This window comes from Penicillium diatomitis (genome assembly GCF_028827545.1).
Source record: "Penicillium diatomitis strain IBT 30728 chromosome Unknown utg000010l_segment0_segment0, whole genome shotgun sequence".
Taxonomy (NCBI): domain Eukaryota; kingdom Fungi; phylum Ascomycota; class Eurotiomycetes; order Eurotiales; family Aspergillaceae; genus Penicillium; species Penicillium diatomitis.
Genome location: NW_026623182.1, coordinates 516475 through 537966, shown reverse-complemented (window position 1 = coordinate 537966; position 21492 = coordinate 516475). Strand labels below are relative to the sequence as shown.

The following is a 21492-nucleotide window of genomic DNA, read 5'->3' as shown; positions in this document are numbered from 1 at the left end:
CACTGCTATATCCATATTGTAGTGGCTACATGCTACTCGTTGTTCTTGTTCGACGCACAGCTTGATGGTATACCGAGTCGCACCGCTAGATGTCCTGCGCAGTCGATCCCATGGCGAGTATGCAGAAGCGCGGAGACCTGAAGAGGCTAACTGGAGACACCAACCTATTCACAATTTCTCATATCACATACTCAGGCTGTCGGAGGCATGCTGCGACTCGATGACCACCCTGAAACCGACCGCTGACCGCCAAATCTGCCCGTCGATCGACCCGTGTTGACCGAATCATGCACAGACAAGTCAAAGGGGCCGTCTATCGTCTGTCTGCTCACCTTCTGCCACTCTCATTCGACTCAATGAGGGTATTTCAGAGCTGCAGTTCCCGTAAGTCCGCAACAGGTGTTCGGTATCCATGTCAGGAGACCTTGGGCGACATCATCTTCCGACAAGAGATGCTCTACCACTCCAGATGTAATCGATCGGCTAGCTCCAAGGCCGTTCAGTGGGTGGATCGTTAGTGACGGATATCCCAGTTTTTGTCATCTTCATTGGCTCACGATGTATCAACCCAACCTGGTTTTGTTGCCGGGTCTGGCCTCTTGCATTTTGGCGGGGTACTCGGGTAATGTACACCGCTGTATCGCGCTCCTGACTCCGACTCGTCAGAGTCGTCAGTCGTCAGTCGTCAGTGCGTCACTACAGTGCTGTACTATTCCGAAAATATTTCCGGTACACAGCTCTCGAGAAGCGCAATCAATCTGAAATCACATTGCTCAGTGCTCACACCAGACTCGGCATTCTGGTTGGAGATAATGGTCGACTCGCTTGTGCCAATCCTTTCGAATCCGTGTGAGCAAACCACGAACCTGTGTGGCTCATCCAGGTCGCTCTGTGCAAGGGTGCATACGCTATACACTGCACAGGGTGCAGCAGGTCGAAAAATAGGACCAGCTTCGACCGGTATGATCAGCCAATGAGATACCCTGCCCAATGAGGGCCTTTCTGTATTTGCCTTGCATCGGATTCCCTGCCTCTCGAGCCTCACTTGAGTCACTGTATGGCCCCGATTCAAAGGACACGGATATGCACTGTACTGTAGGACAGCTGCGTACAGTTAGGCTCCTCGGACATCCGATTGGATCGACACCGGTGCCTGTCCGTGCCACGGTGCCACCATGCACTGTGCCTATCAAGCCTCGGTCGGCAAATCAGCCTGCAATCCAGCCGGGCCAGCCTTTACAGATTGTTGCTACTTGCTAGTGTACCGCATCATCCGTGGAGACTGGAGAGGGACCCTCGAGACAAACCAGAGCTTTCGTGAGCCACATCTCTGTCTTCGCCACACCCTCCGGTGAAGGTTTCCTGAGGGTTCCTAGTGCTCAACAAAGCTCTTTCCTGTTCCTTGCAACCCCTATATTTACACTCATTGGTAAGTTTCGGGAACCAGTCGAGTCACGAGGGACACGCGGCTTTGACGTGTTCCACAGCCTCGCTCGGTAGACTCGTTAGAGTCGTTATAATCCGTTAGTACTGTACTTGGGAAGTGAGAACAGGTACCCCGAGGATGTGGAGCAAGTCCGTCCCGTGGACACCTTAAATTGTGGCGCAGGTTTAACAGTCCCTCTCTGCCTGAAGAGCGCGACGTGTGGCGCTTACGACGAAAATTTTTGACCCGCTCGTCACGGCGCTCATTGGTCTAGACTTTTGAACCTGATCCTTGATTTTCACTCGCCATCTGATGGCTCTCAGTTCATGGCAGATCATCTGACCGCTGTGATGGGGATCCTTTTCCCGACCGCGGGCTGGACAGTCATCTACCCTATTGCTCAAAGCGAGAGCCAGCGGATGGGCTTCCTCATCATGAAGAGCCCCGTGGTCTAAATCCGCAGATGCGACCGGGACAGTAACTACTTTTACCTGTTTGGGCCGATCTCAAGGTAGTCGAGGGCTCACGTACTGTAGTAGTCCGAAGATGCTACTGTACTGCTGTATCTGTCAGTACCTTCTGGGGTTGGTTGGCATGAGTCAGTGAGGGGATATGGCTTTCAAGAACCAAGCCCGATCCATACTTGACAACTCGATCCCTTCGCAACTCTTTTTCCATGCCCAACTATACAATCTACACTCTACAGTCTACACAATCATATTCCGGTGACTCCATTCACAGTTTTGTCCCCCGCAGTGGAGTCAAGAAAAAAGTCGGTCAAACGCAAAGGAGCCACTCCGCTGCCTCCGTTGTGGAACGCAAGGACAAATTTGACCCCAACTACCGTACAACTTCGAGGACTACTGGGAACTCTACAGGTGACACACATGCACAAATGGTCCTGTGCTGCTATCGACCTAAATGTACTGGACTACAATGGTTCCCAACCAAGGCTATGTCCACCACAGTTCCACTCGGACCCGAGATTCAAAGATAGCGATGCTCGGGACCCATCTTTCAGCCTTGACCATTCTCGATGCGAATCTCCGCTACATCGTGTATCATGGCCAGTTGACTACACCGTCTGCTTGAACCGAGGTCTGTGTGCGCCGGTGCGGTAGGGTGGTCCTCTGAGTTTCCTTTAGGCAGCCTCCGTCAACCCGATCTATACACTGGGCGGCTACATCTGAGCTGTGCAGAAGAGTCAAGCGTGGAGATAATGATCCCAGTCTTTAGGGGAAATTTTGTCGTCAACAAGCCACTACTAGGGGATCAGGGCGCTGAGGTCGAGGCCTGACCGTTATCATTATTCCGAAGGAATCGCTCGCCCATTAGTTGGGAGTTCCTATGCCCAGTGCATATCGGGGGTGCATTTGAAGATGGTACTAACGACTCACGAGTAACGGCAGCATGCAGATATGAAATTCGATCGAAGAGTCGCCATGTCTGAGCGTTAGTTGGCTTCAACCTCAGGCCTATATCATTCTTCGGCCATGGTTAAGAGGCTACAGAAATACACGACTTGACGTCCTCTGGGACCTCGTCCTCGCTAGCACTGGGGAGATGCCGACTCAAAAAGGACCTTGAAGATCGTCGAATTTCCAGTTCAAGGGTTCATGCGAGTCTAATTGGCGCATCTGTACAGCGTCGAGCATCACCAGTCTCCAAAGTTCCCCGAAATAGGCTCAACCCCACGTTCAGAGTGACACAGGTGACACATGGGCTGAAGATTCCCTGTCCACCTGCACTCTGCAGAGCGCCGTCCGATCCTAACCACCGACTGAACCCACCATGCAGCAGCCTTGTAAATACGACCAGCCCTGTTCCTCAGCTAATCCACGCTGCGACCAATGCAGGGCGGGTTGCTGATCTAATAAATTAGCCATGTTTCGACGGGCTGCCTGATAGTCTACCGCTCGGCGTGCCCAATATTAGGAGCACCTGACTGTTTTCTGACTAAGTTGACCAAGTGAACTTAGGGGTCAAACTCCGTCTCGAGGATCCTCACATCGACAGGTCTGCTTGCTACTGGAGAAGGACGAGAGAGCTGAGGAAATGACCAAGATCGCAACCAACAGAATCTGGTCACGCTTTAGTCACTTGCCTCACAACATCTTTCAAACTCTTAGGCTGGACGCAGTGGCTCGCCTTTAAATTTCGTGAGAAGAGAAATAACCATCTATGAGGCTTGACTAGGTAGGCAGTACTTTCATATAGACTGGCGACCTAGTACTATTATGGGTCAAGTAGTACAGCACCTACCTACGTATCGTAGTCTAGATCCCCCCGCCCTACCTAACGGACGCATGTCAGCGACACAGTCATCCATCCGTCCCCTCCCCCCAAAAACCATGTCGTGTTTCGAGAAGCACATGTCCAGATTCTCCAGAACAACACGTGAGAGACGGGACACAAATACGTTACTTCGTGACACGTACGAAAGGGAACAGAAACTCATGACGAGCTCCTTGCCCCCAATCACCGTCCCTCGAGACACTCCTCTCAAACTTGAAGAATGATACATGCATGCTGCTCTGTGATCGGATCTGCGTTGCAGCTCACCAGATCAATTTATCCACATTCAAGGACGGGGAACATGGAACATTCACAGGTGCTAAGGCCTACTTTCTAAGAGGGTGGGAAATGTGATTGGCGTGGGTGTCTCTGCGGGCTTTCTGTTCGGGTAGCCACTAAGATTACCTGTCAAGGCGCCCCGACGTGATGAATTTGATGCTAGAGAAGTTTATGACATGGACGTAGCTGCTGAGTTTGGCAGGGATTGACAACTCATGGCGTATGACTTCAACTTGATATGCCGTGTGCACCGCTGGAGGAATATCGACGTGAGGCTAGAACGAGCGAGGTAGGTTTTTCTTGCCTTTTCTGCTCAAGCATGGACATAAAACTGTCATCCATGGAAGGGTCCACGGGTGCCTCAAGTTCTCAATCAGTATCAGCGGGCGTCAGACAAGATTCTAGCACATCGGTTCTCGCACGGACTCCACTCTTCGATCGGAGTATTACTCTTTTCGAGCAACATGGGAGGGTTGGACCAATGTACAGGCATGTACCGCCTGGTTGAATGATTTCTTTGCGGCTGGGTGAGCCGACATGTTCATGTCGACAGGAGTGTCTGGATATCGTGGCTGAGAGTATGTAACCTCAAGAGCGAAGCTTCCCATCTCATAGTGCACATCTCACGCAACTATACAGCACCATTGCTCTTGTCATACTGCTCACTGACGCAATCGTATAGGTATGTTCGGTTTGTCAATCTTAGCATACACGGATGTCTCAAGTCAGCCTCAAGATTCTCAAGCACCGGAATCAGGTCGTTTAATTGCTTCCATTATGGTACAGTCTACCAAGTCACAACAGTTTGAATCCATGCCGGTTGTAGAATGATCAGAAATCTCCATCAAAGTTGAAGAGATTCAACGGTCCCATTAGCTTGCCAAAGTTTTGTTTCTTTCAGTCCACGAGTAGCTCCAGTTTCACCTCAAACCGGGCATCAGACATATCAAGTAGCCCCCGGGGCCGATCGTTGTCTCTGACGTGTCAATAAATATGCCACTTGAAGTAGATATGGCAGAGTTATGAGCTCTTTCTCCCATATGGGACCTCAACGGAGTCACTGCAAAGAAACGCCTGTTGTATCGCTTGGGTGCAGGAACATACACATGTCACTCCAGTGAAAATTTGAAAACAGAGGACAACAGTAAGATGGATAGGTGACCAATCGAGTTCAGCATCGACTAGCAGGTTGTTCCGAAGCAGAAGAGCATACACGAGTAAAAACCTCATCATTTCTGTTTAAATATGGCAATTCGCCATGCGGAAGATATGGCTGCTCCTCATATTGAACTTGAGACTGCAAAGCTCATCATTCCCAAGCGGTGATGAGTGATTACTAGAAGTCTGACGATTTCTGGTCGACGGTAGATTATCTACATGGCAGGTCCCACCCCTCATATAACATTCTGAATGTCTTGACGCCGGAGCACAAAAGTAAAGACAAGGGCAAAATGTTGACACACTCGAAGGTATTCCATTTTGTCGAGGCCAGGTAACCTTGTTTTCCGTCGCTAGAGCTGTCGAGTCTGGGATATTGAGTTGGAAAGATATATAACATTGAAAGGTACTTGAAGCGAAGTCTCAATAGCACGCTTTATGTCAAAAATTCATGATTCAATTGACATCTGGGCTTTGTAGCTTTGCGAGGGTGCTTGACAAGTAACTGTCATATCTGTATTGATTGCTAAGTGTTGGTAGAAATTCGCGCCTTCTCTCCAGTAAGTCCTCCCCGATATTTATGCACTGCGCACAGTCGATTCATCATCCAAAGGTTGCATTTAGGCGTACCCATCTTTGTATGTATCTTACTAAGCTCACGTCGAAGATCCTGGTAACCCTATCAATAATGAGTCGAATTTGAGATCAAGTACAGGGAAAGTGATAGAATGAAAAGACTACGTGATAGAAGGGCCCATGGGGACAAAGACAGAATGGATATACAGATGTGGGCGAAAGGCTTTGGCCTTGAAGTAGGTACTACCAGACCTGGCAAAGTTACTGTATCATGTGGTGATAAGCCCAGATATCAAACACCCAGGAGCCTCTCACGCTAAATTCAAAGGCTCACCTGGCAAGAGACAGAGCTGGCAAAATTCTCAATTGGCGAAGATGGAAAGCAAGTTCGCGAACTAACTATGCCATGTTGCTTGGAGGTTTACTGTCAATTTGCAAGATTGAGTGATTGATACTATCAGTGAGATAGAAGGTCACTGGTAGGTTCAAAGCGTAACGATCTACTTTGATCCGTCACAGAACGAAACCCTGCGTGGCCAGCTGAACATGGACTGACGTATTGATATCCGTGAGCCCGCTATCTGGGCATGTACACCAACTTTTTGCAAAGCAGTACTCAAATTGTCTTCTAAGTTATGTCACGATAGCCAGCCTCTACGATGTCAGACCACATGTCTGTTTGTTACCTGGAAAGTGAGCTCGCTCATGACAATTCGCGCAGCCTTTGTCGAAAGCCGTGCTCCGAGGGATCCGCCCCTCACGTAGCTATGAATATTCATGCGAGACATGGATCTGGAGGCTTATTGATGACGGATATACCGAGCCACTGACAGAACATATTATACAACGATTCTTTTTGTTCCGCAGAACTCTACATTAGCTAACAGAAACTTGTACCTAACAAGATTACTCGGACCAACCAGTTTTCAAACAAACACTATAGCCAAACATACACCACATTCGTCCCTTCGATAGGTCTAGTCTCACCTGCGCGTCCCGTCCTCTTTGAACAGCCAGATAAGCCTACTCTTCGAACATATGATCAGTTTGAACAGTGTGTGTTGAATAATGCAGTATACAGCCATTACGAATTACCGTATTTGTGAGTTTAGCGACACGTTTGCAAGGTGTTTCGTGGAGCCAAAATTGCCTGATATAGACACCAAGCTATGTGAGAGCTCTGCTATCCACAACGGACTTGACACGGTACATTTGTTCGCCGTGAGGAATTGTCTCTATTGTGATCGAGAACCGGTCGTAGGACGGTGGCTAGGAGTCCTTTCGTCGTCACTGTCGTCGATAAGAGGTCCCCACTACTCAGGATTCTAGGACAACAGGTTGAGTGGGATTGACCCAAGCCGAGACAAGGGGGCTGTCTTGAGCAATCTAGAGTATGCCCATTGTCTTCAGCTTTCATTGAAGCAGTTGGGACAAGAGATCGCTCTTGTGGAAATACAAAAAGGAGTCTGCCAACTTGAGTCAAAATTGTAATTACGGTCATGCCTGTCCTTGCGGCACGACCGAGGAAATCGAGCCACTCTTACGATGAGATCATGGTGTTCTTCAATAGAGTAACATCGTTTTTGGCGCATAATGTCAAGGCCAGGGTGTTTGATTGCCAGTCAGCAGAGATAGATATGTACACATACACGAATATGCATGTTTTCAACTTCTGATGGTATCTGCACTCTACAGCGCAAGTAGCAGTCTACAGTTCTCATTCGATCATGGCTGTTGCCCTAGCGGCTTGCCCTAATGATGTCGAACCATCATGAACGTAATTCTGGAAAGCCTGGGCAATCACAGGTCAGTCACTTAGTGATTGCTGGGTCCCGCCTTTAGCCCCGGAAAGAGGTGATGACATAATCAACGCCTTCGGGGACGGCAATTACAGGCATGGATGTTGTGAGACACGTGACTTAATGACCCCATGATTGGCCCGTCTTAGGGCTGCCGCCCTCTCCTGGTCATCCACACACAGCCGTGCAGTCGGGGCTCGCTTAACCTCCTTCGCCTGCGATCCATCCGACTTCGTTGTGTGCGTTGAACTCGACTCCAACGACAACAACCGCCGACAACATCCAACCTTCCTTTACACAAAGGTGACAGCAGGATGTCCTCTTTCGAACCAGTGGTGCGTCCCCCGATAAAATCCAGCGCGTGAACTATCACACCCGACATAGCCCGCGACACCCCAAATCTCTGAATCGCGAATCTTCGAGATCGTCAATTTTCGCAATGAGTGATACAAGGTCGATCTTGAACTTTGGCTGATCGTTCTGGAAATCTAGGTCGTCATCGACGGCAAGGGACACCTCCTTGGTCGCCTGGCCAGCACTGTCGCTAAGCAGCTGCTTAACGGCCAGAAGATCGTCGTTGTGAGATGTGAGGCCCTCAACATCTCTGGCGAGTTCTTCCGTGCGAAGCGTACGTTCCAACTCTCCGATTCCAACAATTCTATGCGAACCCCGAGAAGATTCGGTTGCGACAGGTCTCTAGGAGACTTCCGATCTTTACTGCGACTTCAGCTCCTGGGCCGCCCTTTGTGCACCAGGCTTGAAAATGTTCTTTGCTAACACGGGATATTATTCGACCTGCAGTGAAGTACCACGCCTACCTGCGCAAGATGACCCGTTTCAACCCCACTCGCGGTGGTCCCTTCCACTTCCGCGCTCCCTCCCGCATCTTCTACAAGGCTGTCCGCGGCATGATTCCCCACAAGACCGCCCGTGGTGCCGCCGCCCTTGAGCGCCTGAAGGTCTTCGAGGGTGTTCCCCCTCCCTACGACAAGAAGAAGCGCGTTGTCGTTCCCCAGGCTCTCCGTGTCCTGCGTCTGCGCCCCGGTCGCAAGTACTGCACCGTTGGCCGTCTCAGCCACGAGGTTGGCTGGAAGTACCAGGATGTCGTTTCTCGGTATGTTACAACCCACCATTATCAAAGCAGGCTGCCCTTCAATGTACACGATACTAACCCATTAACTGCAGTCTTGAGGAGCGTCGCAAGGTTAAGAGCAAGGCCTACTACGAGCGCAAGAAGGCTGCTCGCCGCAACCTTGCCAAGGCGGAGTCGGGTGCCAACGTTGACAGCAACACCAAGAGCCAGCTCGCTCAGCTCGGCTACTAGATACCTCAAAGAGCGGCTGGTTGGAGTGAGTGATGGGATTGGGATCGCGAACGGTTTTGTTACAGCGAACTTGAACGGCAAGCCGAGATCGACCTTTTTCCGATAAACCTGGACCCCGCCCTTGTTATCTTGCCTCCCATGTTCGTTAGAACCACTGCCCTTGAATGGGTCGTGATGGACCCGAATAGGGAGAAAGGATCTGGCGTGGCATGTACCGGGTTCCTTCGGAAATTCTCAAAAGCAGAAAAAACGGAGTCGCGGGATCAAAGGTTGTCTAAAATAGCTGGCTGTTGTCTCGCGCCGTGGCGGTTTAATGCAAAACAAATTTTCAAACAGTTCACAAAGAGTTCAACATGATATTATGACGATGCAGGTTTCATGTCTTTTCTTACGCTGGGCACATATTATCAATAGAACGTCTCCGATTATTCGTCTGCCTTACCACTGTCTTGGTCATTTCGAGTCCTTGTTTCAAGCGACTGATTCGAGGTCAACAATCACCCTGGTGGGTTTCCAATTCCTTGATATTAGCCCATTGTCCTGATGCGACGTGTCTGTGACCTCGAGTCTCCTGTTATCCTCACATCTTCGACAAATTATCCACCTTGCAATCTTGTGTCCACGGCTATATTCCTGAGCCCTCTTATCAGACTAAAGGTATCTCTTCCGTGCAGTCTGTCTACGTGACCTCCACACAAGCTCAGAGGACAGGTACCATCACGGATCCACTCAAGAGAAGCAGCCCTTAGCTATTGTGCTGCAGTTGCGGATATAACAGGTGCTGACCGCACATATATATATACTCCAGGTCATCATTAGATGTTCCATGATCAATCTCCGAACAAGGGCTCGAGCTTTGCGAGAGTTGATGAAGACTGTTCAATGTAAATGGACTCGGTGTATATCACTTACCTCCAGGCGGATAGTTAAGGTATCGGTAGGTAGGTAGGTGGTAGGTACGAAGTGCCACGTTGGTATCAGTTACCAATTCGGAACTTAAACGCTCCAGGTAAATGAGTCAAATACATGCCATTTTGACGATCGCCATGGATCAGCGACAGATCTAGAATAACTCCAGTTGATACCTCGTAGCGACTCGAATTAGCGGGGAACCTGCGCTGCTAGCCCAGAGTGGATCATTTTTGGACTGTTCCCAATGAAATTCAGTATGTGTGAGTACCCTAAGATGCCTGACGATTCTTCGGTGAACTGCTCAGTCAAACAGGACCCACATTTCTCCAAATGTCAGTCGCGCAGTGAGGTCACTCTTGTCCCAGGTCCTTGATTCTCAAACGCAATCTCTTCACATCTTCTCATCAAGCTACAAGCCTGAGATTAAAAGAGAAGCTTTGGGATCCCTCACCTCATACTCGAACATCTGAGCATTTGCAGATATGGCGGCTTCCCGAAGACTTCGGCTCGGCATCATCGGGGCTGGTGTACGTGCCTAACACTGCAAATGCACTTCGCATACACAACATGGAACAGGTCGCTAAGATACGAACAAATTGCAGGAAGTTTTCCAAGTCTGCCACGGGCCATGTCTGATGCTCATGCCTCACCTTTTTCAAGTTGAATCGATCTGCGACTTATCACCAAGTACCGTCGAGCAGTGCGCAGCCAAGTTCAACATCCCTCACCAAACAACTACCCCTCAGGAGGTGATTGATCATCCCAATGTTGAGGCTGTCTTTGTTCTCACCTCTGATGAGAGTCATGCGCCGTTGGTGATCGCCGCTCTCAACGCCGGGAAGAGCGTCTTCGTTGAGAAGCCCGTCTCGCTCTCTATAGCCTCTGTGCAGTCGATCATCGAAGCAGAGCAGAATGCACCATCTGGTGCCCGAGTCTTTGTCGGTTACATGCGCCGATACGCGCCGAGCTTCCTGCAGGCTTTCAAGCGAGAGATTGCCTCGATTCCCAAGATTCTGTACGCGCGCGTGCGTGATTTCAGTGGTCCGAATGCACAATTCGTTGGTCAGAGTGGTACCTTCCCGGTGAAGAACTCTGATTACCCAGTCACGGCAACGGAAGAGCGTGACTTGCGCCTGGAAAGCCTCTTCAGGGAAGCCTTTCCAGGCCAGGAGATTACCGATGAGAAGCGTAAATTCTGCCGTTTCCTCGGCAGTCTGGGCTCACATGATATCTCACTTATGCGTGAAGCTCTTGGCTCCCCCGAGAAAGTCCTCGGAGTGTCCGCGAATGATCCCTTCTACAGCGCGATCCTAAAGATGCGCAACAAAGACGGCTCAACATACTCGACCACCTACGAGAGTGGCATTGACGGTGTACCCGTGTTTGATGCGCACATTGCTGTTTATGGTGCCTCCAAGCGTGTAACAATCAAGGTACGCTTTCATAATGGCCTCCGGAGGGGGTTTCATTCGTATTCCACCACGACCAGTTACTGACTCTACCTATAGTACGACAGTCCTTATGTCAAAGGACTGCCCATTCATGTGGAGGTCGAAGAGCCCAATGAGCACGGTGAGATTCAGAAGCGAACTATCATGTCATCATACGAAGATGCCTATACCGCCGAGCTCCAAGAGATGTATAAATCCTTTGTCGATGGCCGCGACATCAAGACTTCAGTCCAGGACGCTAGGAAAGACCTGGAGATTTACGATCTCATGTATCAAGCATGGCTAGCGAACGAGTCATGTTGAACTGCATATCAACAGACCTGGCTCAATTTTGAGTCCAAGATGTCCCTGGGATCCTAGGCCCACCGTTTTGAACATTTTCCGACAACCATATACAGAACTCTTATCTGCGATATCTTCAATCCTGTTTGTTCTTTGCATACTTGAGCAGTCCTTGATCGAGTCACGAAATTCACACAATTATCGCGTAATGGGTGCCGCAGTTGATAGTAGAAACATGCCTGGGACATGCCTGGGCTGTGACATTGAGTCGGTGATCGCGGGCTAAAGGAACAAACTCGGTTATCACTCGGGCGGCACTCCGCAACAGCCGCCGAGGACCCGCCCTTCACTGGAGCAGATCGGCGCCAGTCCTGCGGTCCCGAGGTTAAGTTAGCGGTGACTCGTGAGCTGCTTAGTTGCTTACCCGCCTGACGAAGGGATCGACCCACGCAGGGCGAATTCGCCCGCGCTGGACAATCGACCTTATTTAGTTCCGTTCAAGTTGCTTCCCCGCATTGTCTCCAACAATAATCACCCACATTCCGCTCGGCGAAGCACCATTCCATTTTGTAAAGCAAACTTCTCCCTCCCTTCACGCTCCGGAGCACCTCGTCTTACAAGCTTGATTTCTGAAAAGTAACGCGAACCAATATCGACACAATATGTCTGGAGTGACAGCTCGGCTATCCGGCCTACTGAGCCAATTGTCTGGTTCGCCGACGCAAACCGCATTCGAGCATCGCATCAATCACCACGCACTTTCACCAACATTCTTCCTGCCTCGAGCAGCAGCAATTGAGCCCAATGTACGTTGTGGCATGAGCCGCAAAGCATGACCGTGTTGCAGACTACATGACCAAACTCTGGTATATGAACGAAGCAGACAAGCCTCTGACCTGAATTTTCCCACACAGGCCGAGGCAATCTACCACATCACTGCGAACAATAAGACCCTGCGCCGAAGCTATAGCGAGGCTGCGGACCGTGCCCGAGGATTAGCCTATTACCTCAAAAAGAATGGATTCCGCCGAGTCGGCATACTTTGCCCTAATACGCCGGCCTTTTTGGAATCCATATTCGGAATCGCCGCGGCCGGGGCTGTCAACCTAGGTAGGTCTATCCACGACGATTAGTTTGTGAAGAGCGCAGGAGGATCTCTTTTTCTCACTGTTTTTTGGGGATATCACCAGCTGTCAACTATCGTCTGAAAGAAGAGGACATTGCCTATATCTTCGACCACGGTGACGCGGACGTCATCATCGTGGACCAAGAGTTCTTGCCTCTGCTCGGCCTGTACCGAGCGCAACACCCCAAGATTCCAATCATCGTGGACACTGACACCGACGCCACCGAGGGTGAGCTGACGGGTCCTTTTGATAATGCCGTGCTCGAGGGCTTGAGGTACGATACAGAGCTTGGCTCCCACGGATGGGATGGCCTCGAGGCTCAAGCGGCCGACGAAGAGTCCTTGATTGCACTGGCCTATACTAGCGGTACAACTGCCAGACCAAAAGGTGTGGAATATACTCACCGTGGCTGCTACTTGGCGGCGCTGGCGAATGTCATAGAGTCGGGGTTGAATTCGGACCGAGGCCGGGCCAAGTACCTTTGGACATTGCCAATGTTTCATGCAATGGGTTCGTAGAGCTCCTTGGACGTATTGCGGAAGCATCATAGCTGTCAAAAAGACTAACATACTGGGTAGGATGGACGTTTCCATGGGCCGTTACGGCTGTTCGTGGCACCCACTACTGCTTGCGCAAGATCGACTACCCGGAAATTTGGCGTTTGCTGAAGCAAGAACATATCACCCATTTCAATGCGGCACCGACTGTGAATACATTGTTGTGCAACGCCAAGGAGGCCGAACGACTACCCGAACCTGTCCGTGTCACTGTGGCAGCAAGCCCCCCCACGCCTCACCTTTTCGAGCAGATGACGGACTTGAATCTCCATCCAGTCCACGTCTATGGAATGACAGAGACGTACGGCCCAATCACAAAGGGGTATCACTTACCCGAGTGGAATTCCATTCCGCTCAAGGAGAAATATCAGAAAATGGCTCGGCAAGGCCATGGCTTCATTACTAGTCTGCCTGTCAGGGTGATTCGTACCGAGGTCCCCGAAGGAGCTGTTGAAGAGGTGAAGCGTGATGGCAAAGAAATCGGCGAAATAGTGTTCTACGGCAACATTTGTTCAAGAGGATATTACAAGGACCCAGAGGCAACCCGCAAGCTTTTTGCCGGCGGAGTACTTCATTCAGGTGATCTCGCTGTCTGGCATCCCGATGGCGCAATTCAGATTCTTGATCGCTCGAAAGACATCATTATCAGTGGTAAGTCTTCGATCCTTGCCAAGATCACATTTTCCGTGAAACTTATACACTGTCCAGGCGGCGAGAATATTTCCTCAGTCGCTCTAGAATCGATGCTCGCAACGCATCCTGATATTTTGGAAGCTGGCGTGGTTTCTGTTCCAGACAGCCACTGGGGCGAGCGACCGAAGGCCTTCATCACCGTCAAAGAGGGAAAGCACTTAGAAGGGGCCGATGTGATTAACTGGGCTCGTACGGCGAGTGGCATCAGCAAGTTCATGGTTCCGCGTGAAGTCGAGGTGGTCCCAGAACTTCCCAAGACCAGCACCGGCAAGATTCGAAAGAATGTGTTACGTGATTGGGTCAAGGGTGCGGACCGAAGTCTTGTCAATTGAAATTGATCTTCTAGATGATAGATACGGGAGACAAGGAGAGGGTGGTGCCTTGTGATGCTTCTTCAAAACTACTTAACGAATGGAGATACATCAAGAACTCAGATCCCACCTTGTGCCTTTCTCATTCGCATGTCTACACACCTGTCACATATCCTTTGCAAAGAACCTTAGAGAACCTTACTCGCCTTTGAGCAAGATTTTCAATACAGCCGAAGCTTGTTGTCAGGGAGGCCAAGGTGGAATAGAGGAATTTGATACTGGAGACTCGATCAGTCTGGGTCCGCCACTAGGTCGCGCAGCGCACGAGAAGCCCTGGAGAAAATAATTATCCTTTCACAACGCATATGCTTCTTGCAACATGCCCAGCCCTCGCAAAGGGACGTGAACAAAAGGGTTAGCAGGGCTTAAAGAGTGACAAGTGCACTCTACTGACACATGAGGTTGCCTGGGATGGGTGTTGAATTAATCAGCACTTGCCCCCTTCACGGAGGTGGGTTCTAGATCGTGACATAGTGGTGGTAGGAAGGTACATCCACTAGAAGTACCATTAACCCACTCGAGCGGGAGGCACAATGCCCAGGCACATCAGCTGCCTGCGGAGAGTGGTAGCAGCAGGTACGTACTTTCTCCGGGAGGCGGGTCACTTGTAGTAGTATTACGTACTCTCAGGTACTATAGTAGTGGGCAGTGTCAGACTGGGTACCACGAACCCCAAGTCATTGCGTAGAGTGACTTGCTTATCGAGGCGATAAGCCAGTCTCGTTCGGCGACTGTCTATCCGCGCGCTCGTGAGACCAACCCCATTTGCCTCGCTGCTCCCCCTCCATTGCCGCCTGCGTTCCTTTTACGCACGCTCGCCCTGCATTCAACCCTGATTTGTGTTGGAACTTTCCAGGGCTCCCTCAGACCATGCGTTAAGCACCTCCTTGTGGTGTCTAGTATCTGTGACACTGTTGGTCCCTCTGCGCTCAGTCCTTTCGCACCTTGAGTAGCACTCTGTGGTCATAGCCGCCCGAGTCCTCACCTCTGAACCCAAGATTCGCGTTCTTACCTTTTCTGTCCTCTGTCTAGTCCTCGCTCGCGTCGGTAACCCTTGAAAGTCTGCACGCAACGATCGGCAGATCACATACACACTCAGATCAATCATCCTGCAGTCTACCGGCTCGTATCGCGCCCGACGAGCCCGTGCAGGCCTAGACAACCTCCCTCCAGTCGTCGCCCTATCTCATCAACACCACCCGAATACCACTCCATCCTTCCTGCTCATGCAGTCGACGCTACCCACGATATTACGAGGGATACAATAAACGGCGATCTTACCATAATCTCGAGGGTTGAACTTGAAATCCAGCTGTTTCCAAAAGCCCAAGATGGCGCCACGCCCTCGTCCCTCCACTCGGCTTTCGAGTGAAGCGCCCTCCGAGACATCAGGCTCGACGTCACCGGAACGTGCGGCAGACGATGATACCGACTTCTTTATGGCCCAGGCCAACGACTCAGAGTCGTCGATCGGGGTTGCTACCTTCCGTGATCTTCACATGAGCAACACTCTGTCTGCCCCGTTGCCACCTATTGGCCGATTGCCGCCCGAGATCTTAATCGCCATATTTTCCAAACTCGCGGCGCCCAAGGACATGCTGAGCAGCATGTTAGTCTGTCGGAGCTGGGCCGCAAACTGTGTGGGGATCTTGTGGCATCGTCCTTCCTGCAATAATTGGGACAACCTTAAGAGTGTCGCGTCATCTGTGGGCAAGCCAGATAGTTTGTTCGCGTATGCGGAGTTGATAAAGCGGCTCAATCTATCTGCCCTGACCGAAGATGTCAGCGATGGTACCGTGGTGCCTTTCGCGCAATGCAAGCGCATCGAAAGGTTGACCCTAACTAATTGCTCGAAACTCACAGATAAGGGTGTGTCGGATTTGGTGGAGGGCAATCGACATCTTCAAGCTCTGGATGTTTCTGACCTTGCATCGTTGACCGACCACACTCTGTACACCGTTGCACGCAACTGCCCACGACTACAGGGTCTCAACATCACGGGTTGCTCCAACGTAACGGACGACTCACTCCTGATTGTCTCGCAAAACTGCCGGCAGATCAAGAGGCTCAAGTTGAACGGTGTCTCCAATGTCACCGACCGCTCAATCCAATCATTCGCGGAGAACTGTCCCGCGATTCTAGAGATTGACTTGCACGATTGCAAGTTGGTGACCAGTCCCTCCGTGACTGCACTTCTCACTACCCTGCGCCATCTTCGAGAGCTACGACTTGCGCATTGCTTGGAGATTACCGACTCCGCGTTCCTCAAACTGCCCGAGCGTATGACTTTCGATAGCATGCGGATTCTCGATTTGACCGCGTGTGACCAAGTCAAAGACGACGCAATCGAGCGCATCATCAGCGCTGCCCCTCGTTTGCGGAACCTTGTCCTGGCCAAATGTCGCTTCATCACCGATCGCTCTGTGTCAGCCATCTGCAAGTTGGGTAAAAACCTACACTATGTTCACCTCGGTCACTGCTCTCAAATCACCGACAGCGCGGTGATTCAGTTGATCAAGACCTGTAATCGGATCCGCTACATTGATTTGGCCTGCTGCAACCGCTTGACCGACACTAGTGTTCAGCAACTGGCTACTTTGCCCAAACTCCGTCGCATTGGCTTGGTCAAGTGCCAGTCAATTACCAATCAAAGTATTTTGGCCCTCGCTCATCCGCCGCGGGCTAGCCACCCGATGGTGAGCAACTTAGAACGAGTCCATCTAAGTTATTGTGTCAACTTGGACATGCTGGTAAGCTCTGACAGAGCCGAAGACGACTTTGGCTGCCATCTCTTTATTGTTGCCTACCGTGACGCTAACCAATTGCCACCAGGGTATCCGACCTCTAATCAACAATTGCCCGCGTTTGACCCATCTGAGCTTGACCGGTGTCCCTGCGTTCCTGCGAGATAATCTCACGGCATTCTGTCGAGAAGCCCCACCAGAGTTTACTCCCCAACAAAGAGAGGTGTTCTGCGTCTTCAGTGGTGAGGGTGTAACCCGGCTTCGGGAGTATTTGAACCGAAATATGGGCCCTCACCTCGACGAGACCGAAGCCACGATGTACGATGACGACGAGGAACTAGACGAAGACGATGGCCATGTGGCTGGCCTCATGCATGCAACTGGCATCAACGACGAGGACTACATGGACGTACCCCCTCAATGATAAGATACCCACTTACAGCTTACATTCCGTTTCCTGTTCTGTTTCGCATGCGCAGTCCTTGTGTCTGCTGCGCCTCCACTTCTCATCCTATCTGGCATCGCTCTCGCGTTTTTTCATCCATGTGCCGGGGCCTCACATATCATTAACCCATTCTGGCTTGACTGCAACCGCCGTTTGGCATTTCTTCCATCACATCTCAGCGAGCACATTCTTCAGCCCCGTCATCCCTACGCGACAAGTTTTATGAATTAGAAAATGCATTCCGTGGTACCGACCATCACTCTAGTTTCAAGGCAATGGCCATGTGCAATGCCTAGATAATGCTTTGGCTGTAAGTATGCGCGCGGTGACAGGTCTAGTAAACTCGATAAGGTCTGTGGGTCGTGCATGTTGATTAAGGCTGCGGTGACGTCGGGAAGCATAAGGCTGCAACCGCACAGTGCAGTACTACTGAGTGGGTATTACACACGACTGGACGCTGTCCGACCGAGCTCTCCCCGCATTCCGTTTCCCTTCTCCAACCTCACCTGTTGTCTCAGCATAGGCTTCAGCCCTTCGGTCGAGTCAACTCAGCGACTCCGACTCCTCGCCAGGAGATGGCTTCAAAAAGCAGAAATCCACTAGCGTTCACGCCGTGGCCAGTGACCATCATCACGACTGCGGTGTATCTTGCCTTGATCATTCCGCTACTGGTCATTCATTTGAACGTTCCCACGGCGCCCCGCGCCAGTCCCTCAGATGGCTGGAATCTCACCGAGGCATGGCACGATCTTCAGGCACTCACCAGAGGCTTTCACCCGTACAACTCTCGCGAGAACGACCATGTGCATGCATGGCTCCTTGAGCGCATCGATGAGATCGTAAACGCCGCACCATCCGACGAAGCTTATCAACCCGCAGATAAGAAGCCCGAGGTCATCGTATTCGACGACCTCACCTCAAACTTGACCTTCTTCGACAGAAAAAGTGGAGTCTATTTCGAAGGCACCAACATCCTGGTCTATATTCGCGGGTCGGAAGATCAAAAGGATAAATGGTGGGAGACGCCAGCCAAGCTCCCTTCTGGGAAGGGCGGAGTGCTTGTCAATGCACACTACGACAGTGTCTCCACGGGATACGGTGCGACAGATGATGGCGTTGGTGTCATCACAGGCCTGCAGTTGGTCAAGTACTTCCTGACTCCAGGACACGCTCCGCGCCGCGGCCTGGTGGTGCTCTTCAACAACGGCGAGGAGGACTATCTTAACGGCGCTCGCGCGTTCAGCCAGCACCCCATGTCAAAGTTTGTCCACACGTTTTTGAACTTGGAAGGAGCTGGTGCGGGTGGTCGCGCGACACTCTTCCGCAGTACCGATACCGAGGTCACCCACGCTTACGCCAGATCCCAGCATCCTTTTGGATCGATTGTCAGCGCCAATGGCTTTGAGTTGGTTGGAAGTCAGACTGACTACGTCGTCTTCGATGGGGACTTGGGTCTACGTGGGCTTGATGTTGCCTTTTACGAACCGCGTGCTCGATACCACACTGAACAGGACGATGCGCGCCATACCAGTGTGGATTCGCTTTGGCACATGCTGTCCGCGGCAGTGGCTACGACCGAGGGACTCGTTTTCGACGATTCCGATCAGTTTGATGGTCCCGCACGAGTTGAAGGGAATGTGCCTAATGGTCAGGGCACAAAGGCGGTTTGGTTCGACCTTTTCGGCAGCGCATTTGCAGTCTTTCGCCTACACACCCTGTTTGCGCTCTCGGTCACTCTACTCATTGTAGCGCCGTTGGCCCTGATTGTGACGAGTATTGGTCTCTCGCATGCCGATAAGATGTATTTGTTCCGTTCAAACACACGGGCCGAGTTTAGCGATGAGAAGATCCCGCTGCAAGGTCTGAGGGGATTCTTCCGATTTCCTTTCCTGCTTGGAGTCCCCACCGCTGTGTGCATTGGATTCGCTTTCCTGCTAGCAAAGGTCAATCCCATGATTCTGCACAGTGGCAATTGGGCTGTTTGGAGTATGATGATCTCGGGCTGGGTGTTCATGGCATGGTTCGTTTCGTGTGTTGCTGACTTTGCTCGACCATCTGCCTTTCATCGAGTGTACAGTTTCACGTGGATGTTTGTGATCTCTTGGGTGCTACTGGTCCTTGCCACTGTTTTGGAGAACGACCAGGGGCTTGGTGGAGGGTACTTCACCCTGTTTTACTTTGCGAGCATATTCTTGGCGACTTGGATCTCATACCTAGAACTCTTCTTCCTTCCACGAAAGTCTGAATACGTCAGTAAAATGACTCGAGACTCACGACAGCCAAGCAGCCATGGCAGTCGTCTCGGCACTGGTCACAGCAATGATGTCGATGATGACAACGAAGAAGCAGTCCAGGAGGAGGCGACTGAGTCCACGTCTCTTCTACGGGGTCAACAACGCACGACGTTTGCGAACTATGTCAGCATGCCCGGCAACCATTCCGATGACCCTGAGGATGACACCGAACCGGATGATCCTAATGTTTATGGCAACGAACAAGCTTGGAGCGCGTCTTTACCCAGCTGGACCTGGTTGCCTCAGCTGCTTCTCACCATTCCAATCAATGTCGTGATTCTAGTACCGCTGGCTTTGATCACGACCAGTGCTTTGAATCAGATTGGCCAAGATGGCGATCCCACGCTAGTCGTGTACCTGCTGATGGCATTCTTCATCACCATGATCTTTATGCCGGTCTTGCCGTATATTCACCGCTACACTTACCACATTCCAGTATTCCTCTTCCTTGTCCTCATCGGCACCCTGATCTACAACCTGGTTGCGTTCCCTTTCTCGCATACCAACCGCGTGAAACTTTACTTTTCGCAGCAGGTCGATCTGGATCGGGGTAACTCATCCGCCTACCTAGCAGGTGTCAGCCCGTTTGTCGAAGATGTCGTTCGCGGCCTACCCAGTGCGGGAGGACATACAGAGTGTCACCGTATCTTTCGACACGGACAACTTCTGCAATGCTCTTGGCCCGGTGTAGAGCCCCACGTTGTCCCCAGTCTGAACGCCTCCTCGCCCTCACCAGGTCCATCAGCAGATTGGGTGTCCTCTAAAATCACCCCCTCCGAGTCAAGCAGCCCTTCAGCCCGATTCGAGCTATCCGGACTGAACACCCGAGCATGCCGCATCACTATGCAGCACCCCTCAATCAAGACCTTCAGCGTCGCAGGATCATCCGTGCAAGACAAGCGGTTCATCAAACCCGCTTCGGAAGGGATGTCGGAGATTCGACTCTGGAGCCGCACCTGGGACGGGTCATGGACAGTGGACGTAGATTTCAAAGAGCACGCAGAGTCACTCCGGGGACTTGTGTCGTGTCTTTGGAGCGACGATAACAACCCGGAGTTGATCCCCGCGCTTACTGAAGCGCGGAAGTACGTGCCTGCCTGGGTTGCGCTGACCAAATTGGCGGATGGTCTGGTGGAAGGGTACCGGGAGTTTGAAATTGTCAAAGATGAATCTGGGAGATGGGTACAGAAACAGAAGGGTTAAGGGTTGGGGGGGGGGGGGTGGAAGGAGGGAAACCTCATTGATTTTTATGTGAAATATTCCCTTCTCCATATGTGAGAAACCTGTTCGTAATGAGACGCGGATTTGTTGAAAGTCAAGTTGAGTAATTTTTGGGGGGGGGGGGGCGGTCTAGGTAGTAGTGTACCCTCCAACTATTCACTGTATTGAGTGACCTTCAAGTAATCGGGCATTAGTGCCACTCGTATTCTGACAGAGGTGAGTGTCGAGTTACGTTTCACCCGCATCAAGTCCAGCTCAGCAAGACCCAACAGCATTGGCGCTGAAAGACGTGAAGAGAGCAATGTCATATCTTCTTGGCAAAAAATCCCTCCAAGTCATTTGTACATGTTCCCAGCAAATACTCAAATTTTTACGATCACACACTACCTAGGTCCACTATGTGAAGAGGGTTGTACACTTTCATGACGTGAGTCAAGCATGCTCGATTCCAGGACCAGCGAGCGAGCGTGTACATTTAGACAAGGGGATATACCGAGCAGTAGCCGTCGGTTCGAGTCCCTCCTAAGCTCTGGAAGCC

The 21492-nt window shown here is 51.2% G+C and overlaps 5 protein-coding genes across 5 annotated transcripts; all 5 read left to right on the top strand.

Moving 5' to 3' along the window:
- Nucleotides 1-7847: 7847 nt before the first annotated feature.
- Nucleotides 7848-8857, top strand: N7539_007206 (60S ribosomal protein uL13; the record flags this gene model as incomplete). The annotated part of the gene is made up of 4 exons (XM_056936807.1): nt 7848-7868; nt 8026-8161; nt 8335-8647; nt 8719-8857. 4 exons carry the CDS (start codon nt 7848-7850, stop codon nt 8855-8857), a joined length of 609 nt encoding a protein of 202 aa, XP_056787606.1.
- A 1394-nt stretch (nt 8858-10251) lies between these two features.
- Nucleotides 10252-11523, top strand: N7539_007205 (Gfo/Idh/MocA family protein; the record flags this gene model as incomplete). Its single annotated transcript, XM_056936806.1, has 3 exons — nt 10252-10296; nt 10372-11202; nt 11278-11523. 3 exons carry the CDS (start codon nt 10252-10254, stop codon nt 11521-11523), a joined length of 1122 nt encoding a protein of 373 aa, XP_056787605.1.
- Nucleotides 11524-12164: 641 nt separating this feature from the next.
- Nucleotides 12165-14211, top strand: N7539_007204 (putative AMP-binding domain protein; the record flags this gene model as incomplete). The annotated part of the gene is made up of 5 exons (XM_056936805.1): nt 12165-12308; nt 12417-12612; nt 12693-13139; nt 13208-13837; nt 13895-14211. The coding sequence occupies 5 exons, from the start codon at nt 12165-12167 to the stop codon at nt 14209-14211; spliced, it is 1734 nt and encodes a 577-aa protein (XP_056787604.1).
- A 1370-nt stretch (nt 14212-15581) lies between these two features.
- N7539_007203 (putative ubiquitin ligase complex F-box protein GRR1) lies at nt 15582-17418 on the top strand (the record flags this gene model as incomplete). Its single annotated transcript, XM_056936804.1, has 2 exons — nt 15582-17000; nt 17083-17418. The coding sequence occupies 2 exons, from the start codon at nt 15582-15584 to the stop codon at nt 17416-17418; spliced, it is 1755 nt and encodes a 584-aa protein (XP_056787603.1).
- Nucleotides 17419-18014: 596 nt separating this feature from the next.
- Nucleotides 18015-20936, top strand: N7539_007202 (M28 family metallopeptidase; the record flags this gene model as incomplete). Its single annotated transcript, XM_056936803.1, has 1 exon — nt 18015-20936. The coding sequence occupies one exon, from the start codon at nt 18015-18017 to the stop codon at nt 20934-20936; it is 2922 nt and encodes a 973-aa protein (XP_056787602.1).
- Nucleotides 20937-21492: the final 556 nt, after the last annotated feature.